This window comes from Dasypus novemcinctus, chromosome 18 (assembly GCF_030445035.2).
Source record: "Dasypus novemcinctus isolate mDasNov1 chromosome 18, mDasNov1.1.hap2, whole genome shotgun sequence".
NCBI classification, from domain to species: Eukaryota; Metazoa; Chordata; class Mammalia; order Cingulata; family Dasypodidae; genus Dasypus; species Dasypus novemcinctus.
Window position 1 is genome coordinate 20,171,149 of NC_080690.1, and position 22,573 is coordinate 20,193,721.

At 44.4% G+C, this 22,573-nt stretch overlaps 1 protein-coding gene across 2 annotated transcripts in view; it reads right to left on the minus strand.

The window, feature by feature from the left end:
* The window catches only part of WWP2 (WW domain containing E3 ubiquitin protein ligase 2), a 164,189-nt gene that overhangs the window by 56,743 nt on the left and 84,873 nt on the right, over nucleotides 1-22,573 (minus strand). Inside the window, exons 1-3 of one of the 2 annotated variants that reach the window (XM_071209099.1) lie at nucleotides 20,154-20,596; nucleotides 19,928-20,065; nucleotides 17,469-17,568 (exon numbers count right to left, since the gene is read on the minus strand). In XM_071209099.1, the coding sequence (XP_071065200.1) occupies nucleotides 17,469-17,568; nucleotides 19,928-20,065; nucleotide 20,154 (239 nt within the window). In that variant the 5' untranslated portion in view covers nucleotides 20,155-20,596. Of the gene's footprint in view, nucleotides 1-17,468; nucleotides 17,569-19,927; nucleotides 20,066-20,153; nucleotides 20,597-22,573 lie in introns of those variants that run through there. The other variant, XM_004468114.5, reaches the window with a different exon arrangement.

Below are 22,573 nucleotides of genomic sequence, written 5' to 3' on the forward strand. Positions count from 1 at the left end.
ATCCCACTTCTAGGTATTTACCCAAGAGAAATGAAAATATGTGTTTACACAAAAACTTGTACTCAAATGTTTATTGTGATTTTATTCATAATTGTCAAAAACAGTAAACAAACTAAATGTCCTTCAACAGGTGAATGAACAAACTGTGGTCCCTCCATGCCATGGAATTCTACTCAGCAAATAAAAGGAATGAACTGCTGATACTTCTAACAACACAAATGACTCTCCAGTACATTGTGCTACATGAAAGCCAGAGTCAAAAGGTTACAAAGTGTAACACTCCATTTTAATGACATTGAGGAGGAGGCAAAACTAAGGGACAGAAAACAGATCCCTTTTGGGAGTAATGACACTATTTTGTATCTTGATTGTAGCAGTGGTTATAGGATTTGCGTGTTTGTCAAAACTCATAGAACTGTACCCTACAAAGAGTGACTTGTACTCTATGTAAATTATATCTCCATAAACCTGACCTAATTTTTTAAGTGATTTATATGTTCCAGCCTCTGCAAAAACAGCACAAGTGAGAAGGAAAAAAAAAGACCTTGATGGGTATGTGATTTAGGCAAAATTCAGGACCCTACAAACATTTCTGTGTTAATGAATGTGAGGATTCTTCAAAGCCTAGGGACATATCTCTTCCAAATGTCAGAATTCATGGCTAGCTGGATACCTGCTGCCAAGCATATTTTCCTGTCTTGGTAAAAGAGGCCCAGAACATGAACAGGGGGCTCTTTGACTTCACATTCAGGCCCGTTGCCGTCCGAGCCCAGCAAGAGAGAAGTTTCAGGGTCTAACAACTGATAACTGCTTTCCTCCATTTGAAATAAAACACAGGCAGAAGCTAAAATTGCCTATAAACTTAAAACTTGTCTCATACTCTAATCTGAGGAATCAACATTTGCCCACCACTCCTAGAACCACCGGGCCTGCTGCCCACCCCCGCTGCCCTGCCCCCTCCGCCAGCACCCTTCCCTGGGCATTGTCTTTTAATAGCAACATGGAAACAAAACACAGTGGGGCTGGGCCACCTTCCAGAAAGTCAGAACCAGCAAGAAGCACACTTAAAATAGAAGCGGGGAGGGGGATGGGAAGCAGTGATGAGAAAAGAGGCCCTTTCCACCACTCAGAGGCCGCAGTGAGTAAACGAACTCCTACCTACATCCTCAATTCTTCCTCCCCGCTCAAATGTGGGTGAGAAAAAAAAAGGGGGGGGGGGTAAAGAGGAGAGGTGAAAAGGGAAAGGCACAATTAGAGTTAAAATGGAACAATTCTAGCCATTGGAAGTGTAATTTATGGCTCCATTCCACAACCTACCTCCAAGTTGCCAGCCTAACAAATAACAGAGAAGGTAAAAATAAAACTACTGCCAAGGCCATCCTAAATTATGGAAAGACAAATGGATTTACTTTTGCTCAACCCAGAACACAGAGCAGTCCTCTCAATGGTGGCACTCCTCTGAAGAGAGAAGGTTCTACAAACTGTGATTCATGAATTCTCCTTCCAGGTTGTATGTCTGGCTTAATTGAAAAGAACCCTCAAAGACTCTCCCAAACTTAAAAGGGAGCTAAATGTCAGGGGAAGATGGTCTCATTCTTCCTGCGCAGGGCAGCGGCCGGCGACTTGAGGCTCCGAGGACAGAGGCAGCCGCATGTGGTTTGTGCTGGAGTGGAGCGCTTCGGAACCTGAAGTTCAAGGGCCTACGAGGTACGGGCAGCATAGGAGACAACACTCGTGGGCCACCAACCTCCACTAAAACCCGGTAGGGATCTGCATGGGGCATGAGGAGCACCAACCCGCACCAGTGAGAGGAGAGTGTCCTCACCCTTCTTAAGGATTGACTCGTGTCCCCCGAAAAGATAAGTCCGACCCTGGTCCGTGGATGGAAAGAGGGTCTCCAGAGATGGTATTAATTAAGACGAGGCCAAACTGAATGAGGGTGGACCCTAATCTGATATGGCTGATGTCCTTAAAAGAAGGGGAGAACTGGACACAGACAAAGAGACACAGGGGAGAACACCGGACTGCTGGCAAGCTGCTGCCGGAAGCCAGAGGGGAGGGGAGGACAGATTCTTGCCTACAGAGTTTGGAGGAAGCAGTGCCCTGTAGACACCTTGATTTCAGCCTTCTAGTCTGCAGAGCTGTGAGACCATTCCCTTCTGCTGTTTTAAGACACCCATTTTGTGGTGTTTTGTCACGCAGCCCCAGGAAACTAAGAAACCCTCTTCTGACTGGCATCACGTCGTACCCACCTACACCTCCCTTGCTGCAGTTCCCAGACTGAAAGAGCTTGGGACCTTGAAGGGACTGGGGACGAGAGTGTGTTAGAGTGTTAGGTCTAAGTGTCCTGACACGACAAATCGCCAAGGCAGGAATTAACCACTCCAAAAAGAGTATGTTCAAAACATCCTCCTAAATGCTGACTGAGGAAAATCCAGAGCCACTGCTCTTCTACTTGCCTGGCATACGATCCCTTGACTCTTCACCCAGTTGGCTCTTATCCAAATCTTGACTAAATGTCCCCTTCTCCCAGGATACAGGAAGTTCCCCTCCATTCTCTCTCCGGGCATCCTTATCATTCCCTTTATGGCACCTCTTTTTGCATATATTAGTCTGTGTGTTGATTTGCTCGATATCTGTCTCTGACAAGTCTTATAAGGGCAGGGACCATCACGTCTGTTTTGTTTATTGTATACCCAGAACCTAGCGTAGTACCTGGCCCATGGGAGAAATTCAAGAAATATTTGTACTATATGATTGTGTCACTATGAATCAAATATATTGTGTAACGTATTGTATGATTTTAAAAAAATTTGTATATGTATCTGGTACATTTAATTGAGACATGGATGTATTTATTCAACTGTGTTTTCTTTTTATTTTTTAATTTATATTTTCAACTATTAAATGAAAATAAAGTTAAAAAAAAAACAAATATTTTTAAAAAAGAGAAATATTTGTTGAATGAATAAAAGAAGCAAACCCTCAAGTTCAAAAGCACTCTCTGGCCTGTAACCTCTAGTCCTTTGTGTGTTCTCTGCAACCTACTCAACTCATCAGCTCCCCACCCCCACCCCTTTAAAGAATGGAATCCACGTCAAAAGATGGAATCTATGGTCTGCCAAATACTGGACAGGACCAGATAGAGCTACTGTCTTCCAGGAAGGCTAGTCCTAAACTTCATGTGACATCATTCTCTAATGTCAAGGTCTAGAAATAAAAATCATTTCATAAGACTCACTTCCACATACATATACTAAAATTGCAAGACCATCTCCACATTTGACCAAATTTTATTTGCCATATTTTGTGTTAGCTGCCCTTCTCAGCACACTCCAACATATACAGACTAGGCAAGTGATAAAGCAAGGGAATTAAAAGGGATACCCTCTGTGGTAGACAGAATTTCTAAAATGACCCCGCCGAAGATGCCCTGCCCTAATCCTGAAACCTGTGAATATGCTGAGATGTCATGCCTGTGATTATGCTATGCTATATGGCACAGTCCACCTTCAGAAAGAGAGATTATCTGGGTGAGCCTGATCTAATTACATGAGCCCCTAAAAACAAAGTGCTTTCTCTGGCTGGTAGCTGAAGAGGAAGTCAGAGAGGTTCAAACCTGAGGGCGTGTCCATGTACCATTGCTGGCTTGCAGATGTAGAAGGCCGCATGAGATGGAATGCAGGCTGCCTTAAGGAGCTGAGAGGGGTCCCCCGCTGATAGCTAGTGAAGAGGCCAGAACCTTGGTCCTACAACCACAGGTGACCGAATTCAGCCAACCACCTTGCTATTTGTGGTAATTTGTAACACAGCAATAGAAAACTAAAATACCCTCTTGATACAAATAAATTTAAGTATTTCCACAGAAGAGGATACAGATATTAACTTTTAAGACTAGGTGAATAGCTTCAGTCCAAATTATTATTATTATTACTATTTTAAGGTACTGGGGCCAGGGATTGAGCCCCAGACCTTGTATGTGCGAAGCTGGCACCCAACCACTGAGCCACATCAGCTCCCCTCAGTCAGTTTTTTCATTTGTTTGCTTGTTGTTTTTTTGTTTTTAGGAGGCACCGGGGACTGAACAGGGACCTCCCATGTGGGAAGCAGGCACCCAACTGCTTGAGCCACATCTGCTTCCCAGCCCAAATTCTTGCCGATCACCTACTGAACTCTAATTTCAGAGGGTCTGGTACAGTGATGGTACTGCTCTATAGAATCTAGAGCCCATCTCAAAGGAACAGCATTTCAGTGATCCTAATGTCTTTTATACGGCACACATTTTTAAGATTCAACAAGGACTTGGGAATTTGAACAACTGCATACAAGTCAGATATTACTGTTCTTAGAGGGTATGTAACATTCTTTTCTGGTAGAGTTAGGGTTCATTGACTTTACACATTCTTTTCCCAAACCAGATGTGTTTATATGTCAACTTAATTCTGATTCCAAAGTTCACCTTAAAAACTGCAAGAATTTGAAAAGAGCAGTCAAGGAAAAGGGCTCATGTGGAAATATCAATCATGAAGAAAAACCAGCTGAAACTGGAAGGTTCGTGACAGGCAGGGGAAACCCACCACACTTTTGGCAGCTAGGCTAAGTCTTGGACAGCACAAGGCAGTGCTGATAAAAAGCTTCCCTGAAACCCTGCACCCTGGGATCACAGAAACCATTACATCTCAGGAGCCGGGGAGCCAAGGAATGTAAACCAGTAGCAAGACCCACCCTGAGGTTCTGGCAAATAGCAGCGAGAACACAAGAGGCTTTCAACTCACCAAATATTTGTTGAGCTGCTGCTACGTGCAGCGAGGCACTATTCTAGGTTCTGCTAGGGACATAAAAATGAATAAGGCATACATGGCCCTTGACACGGCGTTTGGAGGAGACCTTCAGCACCACTCTCCTGCACCCCTGCCCCCACAAAAAAAAAAGTAGAAAGAAGAGGAAAGAGTAACTCGGGACTCCTCAATTTATTCATCATTCTTTTTTAAAGCAAAACTAGATGATTCGATTTAAAATAAAACTTTTTAAACTGTTTTTATAGTTTAATAATTTTAAGGCAAAATTTTTAAAAAAGGAGCAAAATCAACCAGATGCTACTCCCTCCTCCTTCCCCTCCCCCTCCCCAAAATAAGAACTACTATCTGTGCCATATCCTACTCTTTCCCTTCACAGTGTTGGATGCAGAGTTTCACACTCTATTACCAAATAATCAGCCAACTGAAGATACCTTTAACTCAATGAGACCAAGAAAAGGCAGGGGAGAAAGTCTGAAAAGTAGAAAGTTGGTCAGACTAGGGATGAGAAACAAAAAGGGAAGGACAGGAATTAAAAGGCAAGAGGGGAAGCGGACTTGGCCCAGTGGTTATGGCATCCGTCTACCACATGGGAGGTCCGCAGTTCAAACCCAGGCCTCCTTGACCCGTGTGGAGCTGGCCCATGCGCAGTGCTGATGTGCGCAAAGAGTGCCCTGCCACGCAGGGGTGTTCCCTGCATAGGGGAGCCACCCATGCAGGGAGTGCGCCCCATGGGGAGAGCCGCCTAGCGCGAAGGAAGGTTCAGCCTGCCCAGGAGTGGCGCCGCACATGCGGAGAGCTGACACAGCAAGATGACACAACAGAAAGAAACACGGATTCCCGTCCTGCTAACAACAACAGAGGCGGACAAAGAAGAGCACGCAGTAAATGTACACAGAGAACAGACAACTGGGGTGGGGGGAGGGAGAGAAATCAATCAATCAATCAATCTTAAAAAAAAAGATCATAATACATTTTTTTAAAAAAAGGCAAGAGGATGAAAACTCTAAAGATACCAAAACAAAAACCATAAATGACAATGACAGTTTAAAGACAGAAGTTATCATATAGATTAAAAAATAATAATAATACAGTTAAATGCTGTTGGAGGAAATACCGCCTAATTATAGAGATAGAGAACAGATTAGTCATTAGGGATTAGGGATGGTTGGAGGGAAGGGCATGGGTGTAACCATCAAAGAGTAACATGCGGGAGTTATTTGTGGTGATGGAATAGTCCTGTGTCTTGATTGAGGTGGTGGTTACATGAATCTGTCCATGTGATAAAATGGATTTTTTAAATGATTTTTAAAAGAAAGGTAGTAATTACATACAGTAATATCCACCCATTTAAGAGTAGTTTGATGAGTTTTGACAAATGTGTAGAGTCGTGTTACTACTGCCACAATCCAGACATTTCCATCGCCCCCCAAATTTTCTTTGTGCCCCTTGGCAGTCCAATCCTCACCCACCCCCAGGAGCAGCTGATCAAATTTCTGTCCCTATTCCAGAATATCATGTAAGTGGACTCTTGCAGTACATAACTTTCTGTGTCTAGCTTCTTGGACTTAGCATAATGCCCTTCAGATTCGTCCAGGTTGTTGTAAATTCAACATACCAGTAAGATATAACAATTCCAAATTTGCATAGAATAACTTTGAAATACACACAGCAGAAATCAAGGTAGGATCTCCAGCTCTTCCTGTTAGCAATGTCGCCTCATCTTCTATTAACCCATTACTCTCTTCACTTCAGCCAGACTGGCCTTCCTGCTGCTTTTTCAACTCCCACCTTAAGACCTGTACAACAGCCACTCCTCAGCCCAGTTTCCCCAGACATCCTCAGGGCTCAATCCCTCACCTTCTTCAAATCTTTGCTTAAAGAACTTCTCGATGACTACTCTCTACTGCCCTGTTCAATACTGCAACCTGCTTTTATGTCATATATTCATACATATTTTTGCATAAATCAAATTAATTTTTTAAATAATGAAGATCAGTAAAATCAGAATAAAAGAGGAATATTCCAGGATTCTGCACTGTTACAGAAGCCAATGCCTAGAACATTTCCAGAACTGGTTCACTGTGCTAAACCTTGCAAACAGATGAGGTAGACCTTTGTGGCTGTGACTTCAGCAGAATGGTAGGGGCAGAAGATACATTTCCAAAATAATAAACAAATGGGAAATAAAGATGAGATGTCCAAAGAGTACTGAGACCAACACATTCACCATATTTTCAGTAAGTTAAGAGTTCATAACTTCACAAAGCCCAATGAAATATATTTAAAAAGCAATGTAAATTCTATATTTAGTTCTGTGGCTATTTTTATCCATGTAATATAAAAAACTTAAATAAAGAATTGTTTAAGTATCTGAAAAGAATAGTTCTATTTAGCTATTGAGTTTGCCATCGTAACGACAGTCACTAAATCAAACCCCACATCATCATACCCACAGGCTTTGGTGCTTTCAAAAGGACATATCCAGTTCCAACAGAATCCTGAAGGGAAAGTCTAACCTCATCACACCAAACCACAGCCACAAACACCATGGCTTAAGCAATCCCCTTTCCTTGCCATCCACATCTGTCCAAAGCATTTGCATTCAATTCTGTTCTGGTCTTCCATCATCATATACCCAAGCTGTCCAAGCTCTCGTGACTAAAAAAAACCATTTCTCCAAGACCCATCAGCATTTTATTGACTTCTCTCGAAACCCTTTCCCTTTCAGTCACAATTTTCTAGGACTGAGAAGTCCTAGAATCCAGGTACAGATCTGGTTAAGTCAGGGGTTCCTAACCTTTTTTGTTCCACGGACCCCTCTGCCAGTAAGGTGAAAACCATGGACCCCTTACTAAGTCCACACTATACTGTATATTATTTATTTATTTATTTTTAAAGATTTATTTATTTCTCCTCCCCCTCCTCCCCTCTTCCCCTCACCCCAGTTGTCTGTTCTCTGTGTCTATTTGCTGCGTGTTCTTCTTTGTCCGCTTCTGTTGTTGTCAGTGGCACGGGAATCTGTGTTTCTTTTTGTTGTGTCAGCTCTCCGTGTGTGCGGCGCCATTCCCGGGCAGGTTGCACTTTCTTTCGTGCTGGGCAGCTCTCCTTACGGGGCGCACTCCTTGCACGTGGGGCTCCCCTACGCGGGGACACCCCTGCGTGGCAGGGCACTCCTTGTGCGCATCAGCACTGCGCATGGGCCAGCTCCACACGGGTCAAGGAGGCCCGGGGCTTGAACCGTGGACCTCCCATGTGGTAGACGGACGCCCTAACCACTGGGCCAAGTCCGCTTCACGTGTGTATTATTTAATAAATATATCATACCCATACTAACACATCCCCAGAAGAATAATGTTTTTTTTTAAATATCCACTCATGTTCACAGACCCCTTGTTAAGAACCCCTGGGTTAAATTAAAATATCACTCCTATGTCCTAAACTGTGCCCTTATATTGGCCCTGCAGTTCACTGTCAGAAATACAATGTACTGCTCTGTATCTCTTAATTTTGGTTTTTGTTTCCTTCTATGGATACCCTTTCCGAGGAATGGCTCTGGCCCAGACTCACACGGTACCACTGTTCCACAGAGCCTGCGAAACATCAAGCCTACCCATCACGGAGGAAATGACAGTGAAGGGCTAGCTTCTTAAGCTCCTCCCCCACCTGCAAGTCTTATCTCCATGAATGAAATCACAGGCTAAGAACCTGGGATTCACCCTCTCTTCCTCCGTATCCTCCAGCCTGTCTCATGACTCAGTCACCCAGTCCTGCTCACCGATCACCCCTCCTAGGTATTTCTTCTGTTTCCTTTCTATTCCACCCAAGGCTGATCATTAATCCCTACCTCCTTAGTTCCTCTTTGGCTTCCCTGAGTCTGGTGTCAGCCCTCACTGTGTCAGATATTTCTACCCTCTTCTAGTCCACATCCTTCCCTTCCCCTACTCCCACACTGCAGGGGCTTGAAGAGGCCCAGACTCCCTTGCAACTTGGTTCTGCCAATGAGAGGGTGAGCAAAACCTACACTAAATAGGTGGGAGGTGGCTGCAGGGGCAGCAGCAGCTTCCTGACATCTGGTCTGCTACTGTGAAACCAAAGATCCAGGTGGCGGCCCCTCGCTTCTATTGCTCCAGGCCATGCAATGGCTTTTGTAAGCACCTAGTTCTCCATCCCTCTCTGATATACGTAGAGTGGGTCCTGCTTCCTGCCATGAACCCTGTGACAGTTTGAAGTTCTTTTATGAATCCCTAAAAATGTGGAAGCGGATTTGGCCCAGTGGTTAGGGCGTCCGTCTACTACATAGGAGGTCCAGGGTTCAAACCCAGGGCCTCCTTGACCCGTGTGGAGCTGGCCCATGCGCAGTGCTGATGCACTCAAGGAGTGCTATGCCACGCAGGGGTGTCCCCAGTGTAGGGGAGCCCCACGCACAAGGAGTCTGCCCCCTAAGAAGAGCCGCCCCACAGGAAAAAAGTGCAGCCTGCCCAGGAGTGGCACCGCACACACGGAGAGCTGATGCAGCAAGATGACAACAAAAAGAGATGCAGATTCCCGGTGCCGCTGACAAGAATACAAGCGGACAGAGAAGAACACACAGCGAATGGACACAGAGAGCAGAAAACTGTTGTGGGTTGGCGGGGGGGGGGGGGGGGAAGGGGAGAGAAATAAATAAAAAATAAATCTCTAAAAAAATATATATATGAATTCCTAAAAAGAAAAAGATTATGTTCTTGAACTAATCCACTGCTGTGAGTAGGGGCTCTTTTGATTGGACTACGTCAGTGAGGTGTAACTCAGGTTGGGTCTCTGCCTTTTTACTGGAGCTTTATAAAGACAGAGACACAGAGAGAGAGAGAGACAGAGAAAGGAAGCCACCATTTTTTTATCCTGCCATGTGAGAGAGGGCTTGAGGATCTCTAGTAGCCAAAGCTTAAGCATGAAGCCCCCAAGAAGCTGGGCCCCCGAGCACTCAAGGCTAAAGAGAGGAGCCATGTGCCTGATAGCTCACAGCTGAACTCGGGAAGAAAGCAGAGCAGCAGAGACTAGAGAGGAGGCCCAGAAAGAAACAAGTCCTGTGCCTGGTTGCCCACAGAGGAGCTCTGGGAGACCTAAAGATCCTGGAGGGGCAGGAAGGGACCTCAGCTGAGATGGGCATCTTCACCACTAGGATTACCAGTGGCTGACTTTGGTGAGAAAGCATTTGTGATGGTGTTTGATTTAGACATTTCACAGCCTTGGAATTGTAAGATTTTCCCCTAGTAAAATCCCCATTATAAAAGCCAATCCATTTCTGGTGCTTTGCATGGGCAAACTAAGACACTAACAGATACAGCTTCAAATTCATCCATCAGAAGGCTTTCTTGAACAATTTATCACAGAAATAATACATCAGGCACTTGTTCAAAACTCTAATAAATAAATTTAAAAATAAAAAAAGGGAAAGAAAAAACAAATAAGATAAAATAAAAATTCAGTGGTTCTGTACCTCCAAAGGAAAACGTCTAAAATTCTTAGAAAAACCTAAGAGGCCCTCTGACACCTACAGCAGGCGTCAGCAAACTTTTCTGTAAAGGGCCAGATAGTCAATATTTTAGGTTTTGCAGGCCAAAGAGTCCCTGTTGCAACTACTTAACTATGCAGTTGTAGCATGAAAATAGCTGTAGACAATAAGTAAATGAATTAGTATGGTTGTATTCAAATAAAACTTTATTCACAAAAAAGGTGGTAGGCCGGATTTGGCCCACAAACCCACAGTTTGCTACAGAGATCCTCCTTCATATCTTACATATCAGCATTCCCAAACAACATTTATAATATTTCCTTGAAGAGGCCAAGTTCTCTCATTCTCCCTTGCCTCTGCCCACACTGTTCCACCTGCCAGAGTCCAGAGGGACGTCCCTTCCCCTCTCCTCCTTCATCTGGCAGACTCCTTCAAGCTGCGCTCAAACATGAGATCTTCCCAACTCCCTGGGGTCAATCTGGGTAAACTTTCCACTCTGCCCTTCTTGTACTTGTACTCATCACCCCTATGAGATCCATCACATTAAACTATCTTGCTAGATGCCACCGTCCTTGATGTCAGGGACCAAGGCTTTTCATCTTTTTAGCACCACAGTCCAGCTCAGATCCTGGCAACCAATGTTTGTGGAATGAATATTAGATTACCTGCAAATGTAGATATCTGCCTCACTTCCTTCTAGTGCCAGAAAAGTTTCTAACCACAACACCTCTTTAGGCTCACACAAAAGAAATGCCTAGGGGGTGGAGGGTAGGGTATGGGGGAACCTCATATTTTTTAATGTAACATTTTTTGTGATCTATGTATCTTCTTAAAAAAAAAAAAAAGTAAAATAAAATAAAAGAAATGCCCAAAAAGACCTATGAAATAAATAGACTTTAGTAAATTAAAGTATATTAATGCATAATGAAGTATAATTATAGTTGATATATAATTAATACATTAATGTGTAATTAATCCCCATGATGACTTTTCCAAGTCTGGCTTTGAGAATGCAGTGGGGCTCTTGTCCCCAGTCTCAATTCTATTCCACAGGAGCCAACTGCTCAGAAAAGAGCCCTGCAAGCTCCTTGTGAACAGGGCCTGTGTTCTCGGTTATCACTGAATGAATCCATGAATTACACTTATTTCTTCTTATTCCTTTCTCCTCCCCAGTAACAGTAATGGAGTTGTAACCAGATAGTAAGTAAAAGCTGGTGGGTGGGAGCCCTGAATGGAAACTGTCAAGGTGCTAGATTCAATTTCAAGCTGACAGAGTGACATCTCCAAACAACTGCAGTTCCAAACCAAGTCGCTTTTAGTCACCTCAGTTGAAGGAGGGGTGGCAGTGGCCAACAATTACTGAGAGAACGGCCCAGTACCCAGGCTCAGCTCCCGTCTTTTCCCCTGTTAGCTTTGCTTTCCAACTCTCTCCTGGCCCTCCCAGGACTTCCTGAAGCTTTCCCAGCAGACTCACACCCGGTTTCGTTTATTTTTCTTTCCTTTCTGGGATAGGCTGTCTGCAGACACGGCTGATGAGCTATTTAGAGCTATTTAGAGCTCACCAGAGACCCTGGGGCTTTAGAAGTCTCTGAGATTGTAGTTCTTTTAAATCATCAGAGGTCATTAGTGCCAAGGCAAGGGAATTAATAGATTTGATATGTTTTCATCAAACCAGGATGAAAAAGGAAAGAGTAAAGGAAGCGGAATGGAGACTCGATCCTAAGAGGTTCTGGAAGTTTTACATACAGAAGAATCACTGAGGGGAAGCTTGTTAGCAGGCCAATTCGGGCCACCTTTGGCCAATAATGACATGTGATGGGGAATGTAAGCAAATTCAAGGCCTCCAGCCCTTCACACCAACCACACGTGCACTCATACACTCGCACACAAAATAAGTTACATACACATGAACATAATAAAAGAAAATGCTTCAAGTCCCTTATCACAGCTTCTTAACCAAGACCCCCTTCACAGTTTTCAGATCCATTCATAAAAATGTTACGAACCTAAAAAAAGTTAATTAAATGCATTCTCTTCCTTTTTTGTTTGTTTCACTTTCCTATATGACTACGGAAAATCTACTGGGCTTCTAGAATGAGCTACTTATTCAAGTCAAATACATCTTTGGCGCTGGTCTTGGAGGAGGAGCATTGCTCCTATGGGTTAACCCATTAGCTGATTTCCCTTTATGCCTCTAATTCAGGGGTTCTTAACAAGGGGTCCACGGGCTTGAATTGAAATACAAAAAAAAACACTTCTTGTGGAAGTGTGTTGGTGCAGGTTATGATATATTTATTAAATAATACACAGTGTGGACTTAGTAAGGGGTCTGTGGTTTTCACCTGACTAGCAAAGGGGTCTGTGGAACATAAAAGGTTAAGAACTCCTGCTCTAATTTCTTATAATCACTGGGAAGGGAAAAGGAAAAATCACAGGTGACTAAGAATCCAGCAAACCACAAAGGAACTCAGATTTGGCTTTCCACTCTTCACAACCATCTCTAACCTAAAAGTAACTCCAAAGAGAGCTGCCAGTGGCAGCTTGGGTCCCTTCTGCTGGGTTCTTTTTCCCTCCACACTCACTCCAGGGGGTCTGCTTAGCTCCCTGAAGTAGCCCTAAGCCACTATATTGAACTGCTGGACAACCAGCAGCAGTTCCTCTGCAAAATCCCGTCCAATCCGCTGCTCTCCATCCCTCTCCACACACTGATTTCTTTCTCTGAGCTCCTCATAGCCCTTGTACTTTTTACTGGGCTGTTTTATAAATATGTCTTCTACCACAAACACTACATGTAAACTTGCTGTGGCGAGTAGAGGCCCTATTTCCAGCATCCTCTGTGCAATGTGTGCAAAATACCAGGTACATACTAGGTCTTCAAATCTCATTGTCTCAATTGGCTTAGGCAAGATTCCCAAAGCCAGCCCTCATTTCAGCAAAATAAGCACCAGTGAATTACTAAAGGTTACGGGAGGCACTCCCTGTGCCAACCAGCACACCCTCTCCCAGAAGATGTTGTAATATCCCAGGCACTGTCTACTATTACACTGGAATAAGGAACACTGGCCAAGGACACAGGGCAGGATGGCCAGCTACCAGGCCTAATCCTGGGTGACAGCAAGTAACGGTCCCCATTCCAATCAAGCACCAAATTGTGGCCACCGATAGTAGTGCTATTGTGATGGACACATGACCTGGCACCTTCCTGAAAACGTGACCAGCTTTCTTCTAGAACCCATTCCCCCACCTTCCAAATTAGATTCTCAGGTCTGAGACAGGAGCACAGTCTAAAGGGCTAACAGAGCATCGATTCAGAATCACAGGCTACATGGCTATGTATAAAATTTGGGCAGAATGAAAATAAGTGGTAATTATCAAGTGTGGAGAAACCCTAGATTCTGGAATCCATCTGCCTCAATAGCAAACAACAATTTATCTAATCCAGTCACAATCACTATTCGGTTTCCTTAGGTTGGCAGAAGACATTTTTTAAACAAATTTTTTTCACTGCGAAAAATACCATGTAAACAATAGAATATATTAAACATACATTCAATTGAAAGAATAATAAAATGACCACTTGGGGACCCCACCATCCAGGCTAAGAATTAACCACTACCAGTACCAATACCTCTCTCTTTCCCTGCAATGATAACCACTCTTCTTAATTCAGTTTTAATTTTTATAGTTTTACTGCCTATGAAGGTATCCATATAAAGTATATTGTTTAGTTTTGCATTTTAAACTTTATATAAAATGTACTGTATATTTTTTTTTTTGTGACCTACTTCTCTTGCTCAACATTGTTTCTGAGATTCTACCATTTTGAAGTAACTATCAGTCACCCATTTTTCCATGGGATAGTATTCTACTGTAGAACTATCTCACAATTTGTGATATATTAACTCTTTTTTACCAAACCAGACCCACTGACTATATACTAACATGGTCCATCTGCAAAGAGATTTATGCCCCATGAATTGTTGGTGGCGATTCCATCCTGGCTTCCCCGTGACAGACAAGGTAAAGGAACTAGAGATGGCTCACCTGATTGTTCTAAAAGCGTGGGAGGGATCCTGCTAAGAAATGGGACTTGCAGCCATTGCTCAGCAGGCAAATGATGGCTCTGCTAGATGAACTTGGATAGGTGAACCCCTAAGATAAAACTCTTCCACAGTTCCAGTCTCTCTGAAGCTTTATAAAGCAGGGGAAAGAATGAGAGGAAATGGCTGCTTCTGCATTGCAGCCTTTGCCTTCACTGGCACATCAGGGTACGTTTGTTTGATCATTGTAAGTGGCACACAAGTCCAAGAAAAACTTATCCTTCAAAGAGCAAAAGCTAAATATTTAGTCTGGGAGCCAGTAGACAGAAGCCCATCATTCTCTCTGACCCCCGGAAAGCAAGGACAGCAGAGTGCTGTCCTTGAACTCTCGAGGGTTCGAGTCATCACCCTCCCAACCACAGTCCCTGATGCGAATGCACTGGTGATGCCTCACTTCCCAGGTGTGGCAGGGGCACAATCGACAGTCTCCAGGCACAAAGAAAACAACCCACCTTCACTGAGCACTCCTGGTGTGCAAGACCCTCAGCTTTACATACCCCATCTCAGTTAGTTCTTACAATATTATCCCCATTTTACGCCTGAAAAAACCGAGGGTCCAAGAGGTTTAGTACTCATCTACCACCGCACAGCCAGTAAATGACAGGCCAGGATTCAAGCTACGTCATCTGATTTCAAAGCTCCACATTCTTTCCACTGGACTCCCCTGCTGCCACCTTCAGTAGTACTTGTGCACACTGATTTTGATAAGTGCAACAGCAACGTGGGAAAGGGACGCTTAAGGATGCAGAAGAGATCACCTTTGGGGGACATTCTCAAACCTGTTTCTTGCTGAATGGCAGCAGGTTTTCCCTGTGAACACAGAATAAATACTTAGATCAGCAGGGGCCCAGAAAACTCAGAGGCCAGGGTTGGGAAAATGCTGCAGTGGTTAGGCAGACTGAAGAGGACCCCATGAGGCTTAAATGATCTGAAGGCACTTTGTCCATCAATAATTAACCAGTCTGTCAGGAGACCTGAATCTCTGAACTGTCCATGTGATGGCCAGCCCCTGGGCCTCAGCAGACTTGCAGCTCCTACCCTCTGGTTTCTTGGACTTACCCTGGCCAGCTGACAGGGAGGTGAAGAGGGTCAACCACCACACCAGGGAGCCAAGAATGCCTACGGCTGCAAGCAGGAGAATTACATCCATCATCCATGTGGAATCTAAACCCCCTCTTGATGTAGAGGGGGACTGGACATGGCCATCCCAGGTCCACAGGATAGAGGAATAGACTATGAATTAGAGTGGACTTACTGGTGTTCTGCTGGGGAACTACTGTGATTAGTAAGGGAAGAAACTGTAGTAGTGATGTGGAGAGGGTGGCCACGGTGGCTGCTGATGGTTGGGAGAGGGAAGAAGAGATATGATGTGGGGGCATTTTCAGGATTTGGAATTGTCCTAGGTGGTGCTGCAGGGACAGATGCTGGAAGTTGTGTGTCCTGTCATGGCCCACTGGGTGGACTGGGGGAGAGTGTGGACTACAATGTGGACCACTGTCCATGTGCTGCAGCGGTTCTCCAGAATGTATTCCCTGGGTGCAGTGGATGTGCCACAATGATGGGAGAGTTTGTTGATGTGGGAGGGGTGGCATGGGTGGGGTGGGGGGTATATGGGGACCTCATATTTTTTTAATGTAACATTTAAAAGAAAATAAAGAAGAAAAAAATAAAACACATTAAAAAAATAATAATTAACCAGTCTAAATGACAACAAAAATGCATCTGATTTTATGCTAAAGTCTGGTTGCTGGTTTAACAGTCAACGATCCTCAACAAGAACTACAACAAAGAAAGCATACCAGGATGTATGAATTTAAAAGTCTGTCACCTAGAGAAATTCAGAGAGCAGGAAGTCAAGAAGGTAAGTACATAGTTGTTAAGAGTTGTTGAACTCTTCCTTCTAGTTTCAAATCAAGCGACAACAGTTCTGTTTGATATAAATTTTCAAAGTCATGTAAAAATACACGAAGGCTGCTCCTCCCACCAAAGCTCAGAAGGTGGCATCTTCCCAGAGTACACTGCTGAAGTGTTCCTCTCCTACGCTATTCACCACTGAAGAGATTCTGTTTTCTCCAGTTCTACTGTGAGACCATCCAGAAAGTCAAAGAAAAAAACCCACGTGGCCTTCACAGTGTTAAGGTAATAGCTTTGCAGAGACTTGGAGAAAAGAGAGCCTCTGCTTCTAGGGATGCTCTAGACAAAAGATCCAAATATCTGCACTCTCTTGCAGCCTACATCTATCAGTCATTGCAACCTCACCAACCCTCAAAACAGCAAAATCTGGAGCGGCCAACACTGTCTTCAGAGGATCGTTCAAGAAGTCATGGTATTAGCTGAAATCAGTCTCAATTTTCAAACCATTACCTTTGGAATTTGTCTGGGCAGGCCTTTACCATTATTCACCTCCTCTCCACAGATGATAAAGATCAACAAATGGCATTAATATGATTATTTTCCTTAAAATGCCAGGAATTTGATAGATTGTAATAAACAACATGTGCAGGTCCCAACATCCTCCCCGTCTCTAAGGTTAAAGCTTTTCTCTTGCCTGTAACTCAATTGCTATAGAAGTGAGTTTGCATCATTAACACAGATATGAGATGGGAATTTTGGTAAATAAAAGTAAATCATTTATGTAAGTGCAATATCACTCAGACTCTCAGTGTAAGAGTTCTTAGCCAACAGTCCAAAGGGGATCATGGAAAATAGAAATGTAGACAGAAAATTTCACATACAAAGAACCACTGCTCTAAGCATTTCTAGGTGTAGCCAGGAAGAACAGCTGTGGCCACTGCACCTGATGTATAAGAAAGCAGAGCCAAGTTCTCTGTTCAAAAGTTTCTTTTATCCGAATAACCAATTTAGCCAGTCCCAATCCTTACCAAAGAACCCCTGACACTTCCCCAAATCCTGAGTGTTGTACCTTTGGGCCTTCTCAACACACTGAGTCAATTATAAGACCCCTGGAGGAGTTCTGAGCATTTTCTAACATAAATTGCCCCTCCCCACTTCCCAACATGTTTCGAGAGCTGGAAGCATCTTCCTGGCTTCTTCTCCTCAACAAGGGGAGCTTACCGGGATCTCCCACCAAAGCAGTTTGTGCTGGGGACCTGGTGCCGATTCTCTGGAGCGACAGCTGTTGTCCCACTGGATTCTCTTGAAGGTGGCTGTGATCCTAGAAAGGGAATCAATCACAAGGAAGGACAGAAACATAAAGAAAGTCAGCTCTAATTTGAGATTTGGCTGCCAGGAAGGGAACTCGCTCTGCGCATTAAGAGTTTCCCACCACGTGGGGGATGGGCAGTCCAGCAAGCCGCAGCCTCCAGCGTGAGAAGGAAGAGGGACAACGTGGGAGACCTGACCTGTGCCACTGCACGCTGGGGCTCAGGCCTCGGAAACAGCTCCTCCTCTCCAAGACCTTCAGGAACGTCTATGGCACCTACAAGCACACTGCTTTATACATTAAAGAGCTTCATCATCATGAATGTGAGACAGAGAAGAAATGCTGGGCGTAAGACGCGGGGGGCAAAGAATGGGGGGCATTCCTCCATATTGGAACCAGAGAGCTTTTAAAAACCCAAATCAGATCATGATAATTTTCTACTAAAAACCCTTCAACAGCTTCCTGCTTCTTAGGATGAGGCTCAAAACTCCTTGCCAAGGCCTCTGAGGCCCTGTGTGATCTAAGCCAGCTCGTCTTTTTGGCCTCACCGCCCACTTGCTTCCCCATTCCAGTCCCACTGGTCACCTCCATTCCCAGCACAGCCAAGCTTGCTCCCCGCTCTGAGCCTTGCCACACGTGAACCCTCCCCCTTTGCCTTCTCTTCACCTCTTTACCCCACACCACCGCCCCTGCCTGCCCAAACTCCTCCTCAGGCTCCTTGCAGAAACCTTCCCTGACCACCCCTCCTCCCAATGTACATAAGACGCCTCTAAAGTGCAGGGATTTCACATCATCTGTATTTTTCCTTTATAGGGTTTGTCAAAATTACAATCACATAATTATGCACGCATTTACTTGTTTGATATCTCAGTCACTCCTTCCTTCCCACCCCCCACCCCCCCAAATAAATTATAAGCTCCAGGGAGTAGGGACCACATGAGTTTTGCCTGCGACTACGTGGCTGGCACTTGGCCCAGGGCCTAAACCTGTTCACTTACATACCCATATGTTGAATGGGTGAACGATACAAGTTCTCCTCTGACCAAAAGTACCCCAATAGTGATTTACTCATTCCAGTTGAGGGTTCTTCTCAGCAGTCAAGGCCCATCTAAACCCTCGATACCACCAGACTGTCCTTGTATTAGACTTCAAATCTTGCCCCCCATAAAAATAAATAAGATAAAATAAAATATAAAATAAAATAAAAAACAAATCTCACCCCCTTGAAGCCTATTTGGGGCCTGGAAAACACCACAATTACATGACATTTAACAAAACATTTCATGAGAAAAATTATGGAGAAACCTAACCCATTTTGGTCTCAGACTTCATGAAACAATTTCCTGCTAGATCCAAAGGTGACTAATTTCAGGGAAGGGGTTGTGGCTCAAACAATTGGGCTCCCGTCTATCATATAGGAGGTCCAGGGTTCAATGCCCAGGGCCTCCTGGTGAAGGCGAGCTGGCCCATGTGGCAAGCTGGCCCACACGGAGAGCTGGCCTGTGTGGAGTGCTGCCCCACGCAGGAGTGCTGGCCCACCCAGGAGTGCTGACCCATGCAGAGAGCTGATGCAGCAAGATGATGCAACAATAACAAAAAAGAGACACAGAGGAGAGCCAGTAAGAGATGCAACAGACCAGGGAACTGAGGTGGCACTAGAGAATGATCGCCTCTCTCCCACTCCAGAAGGTCCCAGGATTGGTTCCCTGAGCCGCCTAATGAGAATACAAGCAGACACAGAACAACACACAGCTAACAGACACAGAGAAAAGACAATGGGGGGGAATAAATAAATAAATCTTTAAAAAAAAAAAAACAAAAAAACAAAGGTGACTAATTTCAGACTAGATCAAAAGAAACAAGCTGCCGGGACAGAGCAGGAGACACTCTCCAGTTTCCCTCTTCTGTAGGTAATCTACTAGGGTGTATCTCCACTTCAGAAGCACACATAGCTCCCCTCTCCCAACCAAAACCTTCTCATAAAGACATCCTCAAACTCCTCAGGAAGCTTACGTATATTGAGAAGAAGAAAAATGGGGCAAAGTAACATTTGATAAAGAAGTTTTATTTACCAAAGTCTATATGGGACAAAAGGATATGTCCTACTCTGCTCTCAAACCAAACATGACATGCTTACAAAGTCTGGACATTTAATTAGGTCCTTTTATCAGAATACAGAACTTGAGAAGCCATGTTACGATTTTGAGACAGGATGCAAGGAAGAGTGGGGGCTGGCTACGGGCAGGCCTGGCTGAGCAGTACACGAAAGCAAGACACCCGGGACGCGACCAAGTTCTGGGCACCTCCGCCCTGCCCCCAGCCCTGCCACACCCTGTCCCGGCACAGCCCTGGGGAGCAGGGCGGCACTCACCGTCTGTCACGGCACTGCCATTAGGCACACTTCCCAGATCAACAGTTGGCCCGTCCAGGAAAATTGTCAGCTCTCCGCCCGAGACAACGCTGCCTTTGTTCTCCGTCTGCAGGTTCAGGGTCAGCTGCGTGTTCTCCACTGTGGGGCACAAAAGGCAACAGGGATGGACTAAAGCTAACAACCTTGAGTTAAGATTCTGTAAGTTGTCAACTCCCATTTCACCTACTCTGGCTTCCCCAGCAATCTTTTTCTCCATCATCAAATTTGTCTTGTGGCCTAGAAAGAAGACTGTGGGGGGAGAGCCTGCCTAACCATAACCGCTGTTGTACTGCGCAGGCAGGACAGGATGTGCTCTTTGTTTGAAATATTTTAGATCATTATGATTGCTACTTAATATCTACATCATTAATTTTTTTTGTTGTTTATACTTGCAGGACTGTAAGAAAAGAGCAGGGAAATCGATGGTGCTGGATAAGAAATTAGTTACAAGCTAATTATAAAGAATGGAAGCAAAAAGAAAAGGGTCGGTAGGCCGTGTAGAAATGTCAAGTCAGCCCAGCAGTCACACGGCTCTGGTTTAGCCCCACAAGGGCAGACCCGTCAAGACCTGCTTCTGTGACTGTGGTAAGAAGGAGGCTCACAGTCACCCAGTCCCCTAGAGCCGTCAGCAGATTCAGCCCTGTGGGTAAACAAAAAAGTTGGGTCACCGTGGCAGAAAAACAAAGCAAACTGAAACAAGGCAGAAGCACCAAAGGCTGGCTGGCTTAGAAACTGCTGTGCACCCTCCTCTGCCACCGAGCCTGGCCACACAGAATAACGTGGTCCAGTTACTGGCCAGGAGCTACAACCTCCAGGTCAGAGCTGTTCATTAATTACCAAGAGAGAATCAGCACGGATGATGAGTTCCCAAAGGGAATGCAGTCCAGTCCCTGCACTCCTCCCCAGACCTTATAAATGAGCCCTGGGCAAAACCAGACCCGGAAAGGGCCACCCCCCTAATCCACCCACTTAATTTTACCTCTTGGTTGCTATTGTATTGTTATAAGCTATCTTACCTGTTTTTTAGAACAAGGCAAGGTATATGTAAATAATGTCACCATAAGCACCAAGGTCAATTTAAGCACTTTCTAGAGACAACTTCCAACCTCCCAACACAAAAACAACAACCAACAACAAAAAAAACACAAAAAAACTAATTGCCCCAAATCTAAGAAACAGAGACCTTAGCAAGAAATTCTGGATCCATTCAAGGAGTTATTATTATACGGTAGAAATCATTTTACCCTCCCCAGAGCATCTCTACCTTCTCTTAATTTCCCTTCCCTGTAACTCATCTCTCCAATGCCTTTTTGAGTCGGCTTTTTTCAATCAGTTCTACTGACTGGTATGGTGAGTTCCAAATGTTTCTATAAAGACTTGTTTATTTTCAAAAGGAGGCACTGGGAATGAACCCGGACCTCTTACATGCAAAGCAGGCACTCAACTACTGAGTTATATCTGCTCCCCAAACGAAAGACTTCTAATTTGAGACCTAATTCCTCCAAAAGTCTAGGAGTGACTCCCTACTCTGTTAGGCCAAAATCCACTGCCTAAGTCCCTAGCAGGCAGGACAATGCAGGAGTTTGGGGGGAGGGGGTGCCAGCCAGGCAGCCAGGGTTCAAATCTCAGTTCTGTTACCTGTTAGCCCTGCAACATTTAAGACAGTTACTTAAACTGAGCATCAGCCTCCCCACCTGCAAATAGGAGTAACAACAGCACGTTTTCAGAGAACAGTTGTAAAGAATCAAATGGCATCAATTAAGTTCCTAATAGCCTGTCATTTTTATGATCTTTCTATTGGTCTTCCTGATTTTAGGCTAATTTTTCTCAATCTAATGTGTTCTTGTTAGGGTTCCTCTTCTCTTGTCCTTTCCGAGCCATTTATAGGTTACAGCAACTAACTCCACAAAATTTTCCAAGATAAGCCACATAACGATCATGAGAATGAACTGTCTTCTCATCTCATGTCCAGGACACCTCCTAGAGATGCCCAGCCTTTTGGATTTAGTACAACACTACTAGAAATGTGCTAGGATAAGAATTCTAGAGGAATTCCTTGACTCCTTTCCTGATATCCTAAAGGCCATCATTTCATACTTGGAGTGGGAGCATATTTTTCCCCTCCTTCTTGGAGGGATGGTGATGCTCAACAGGAAGACGGAAGAGCCCACTGCTAATTACAGGCTCCATGACAGCCACTTTGCCCTGGTCGAATTTTTCTCTCCTTGGCCTCATCTCAAGGCTCCAACTCAGATCTTCCTTCAAGTTTACCCACTAAATATCTGCAGCAGAATTCTAATGTTCATCAAGGCCCAGATGTTACCTGACAACCATGACAACTTCAAAACGAGCCTGGAAGAGAGGTGTCTTTTTTTTTAATTAAACTTTTGAGAACACTTTTTTAATTTACAAAAAGAAAGAGAGCTCCCTGGCTATCACTATCATAGCCAAGTGATCAAGTTGACCAAGACAACTGCAGCCGAAAGCCTCCTGAGAAGATGTAGTAGGAAGTACACAGTTTCACTCTTAAAGTCCTCTTGTCAAAAGACTCTAAACCTCATTCTTATCAAGCCTCTAAACCTACTCTCCATTTACACAAAATAAGGG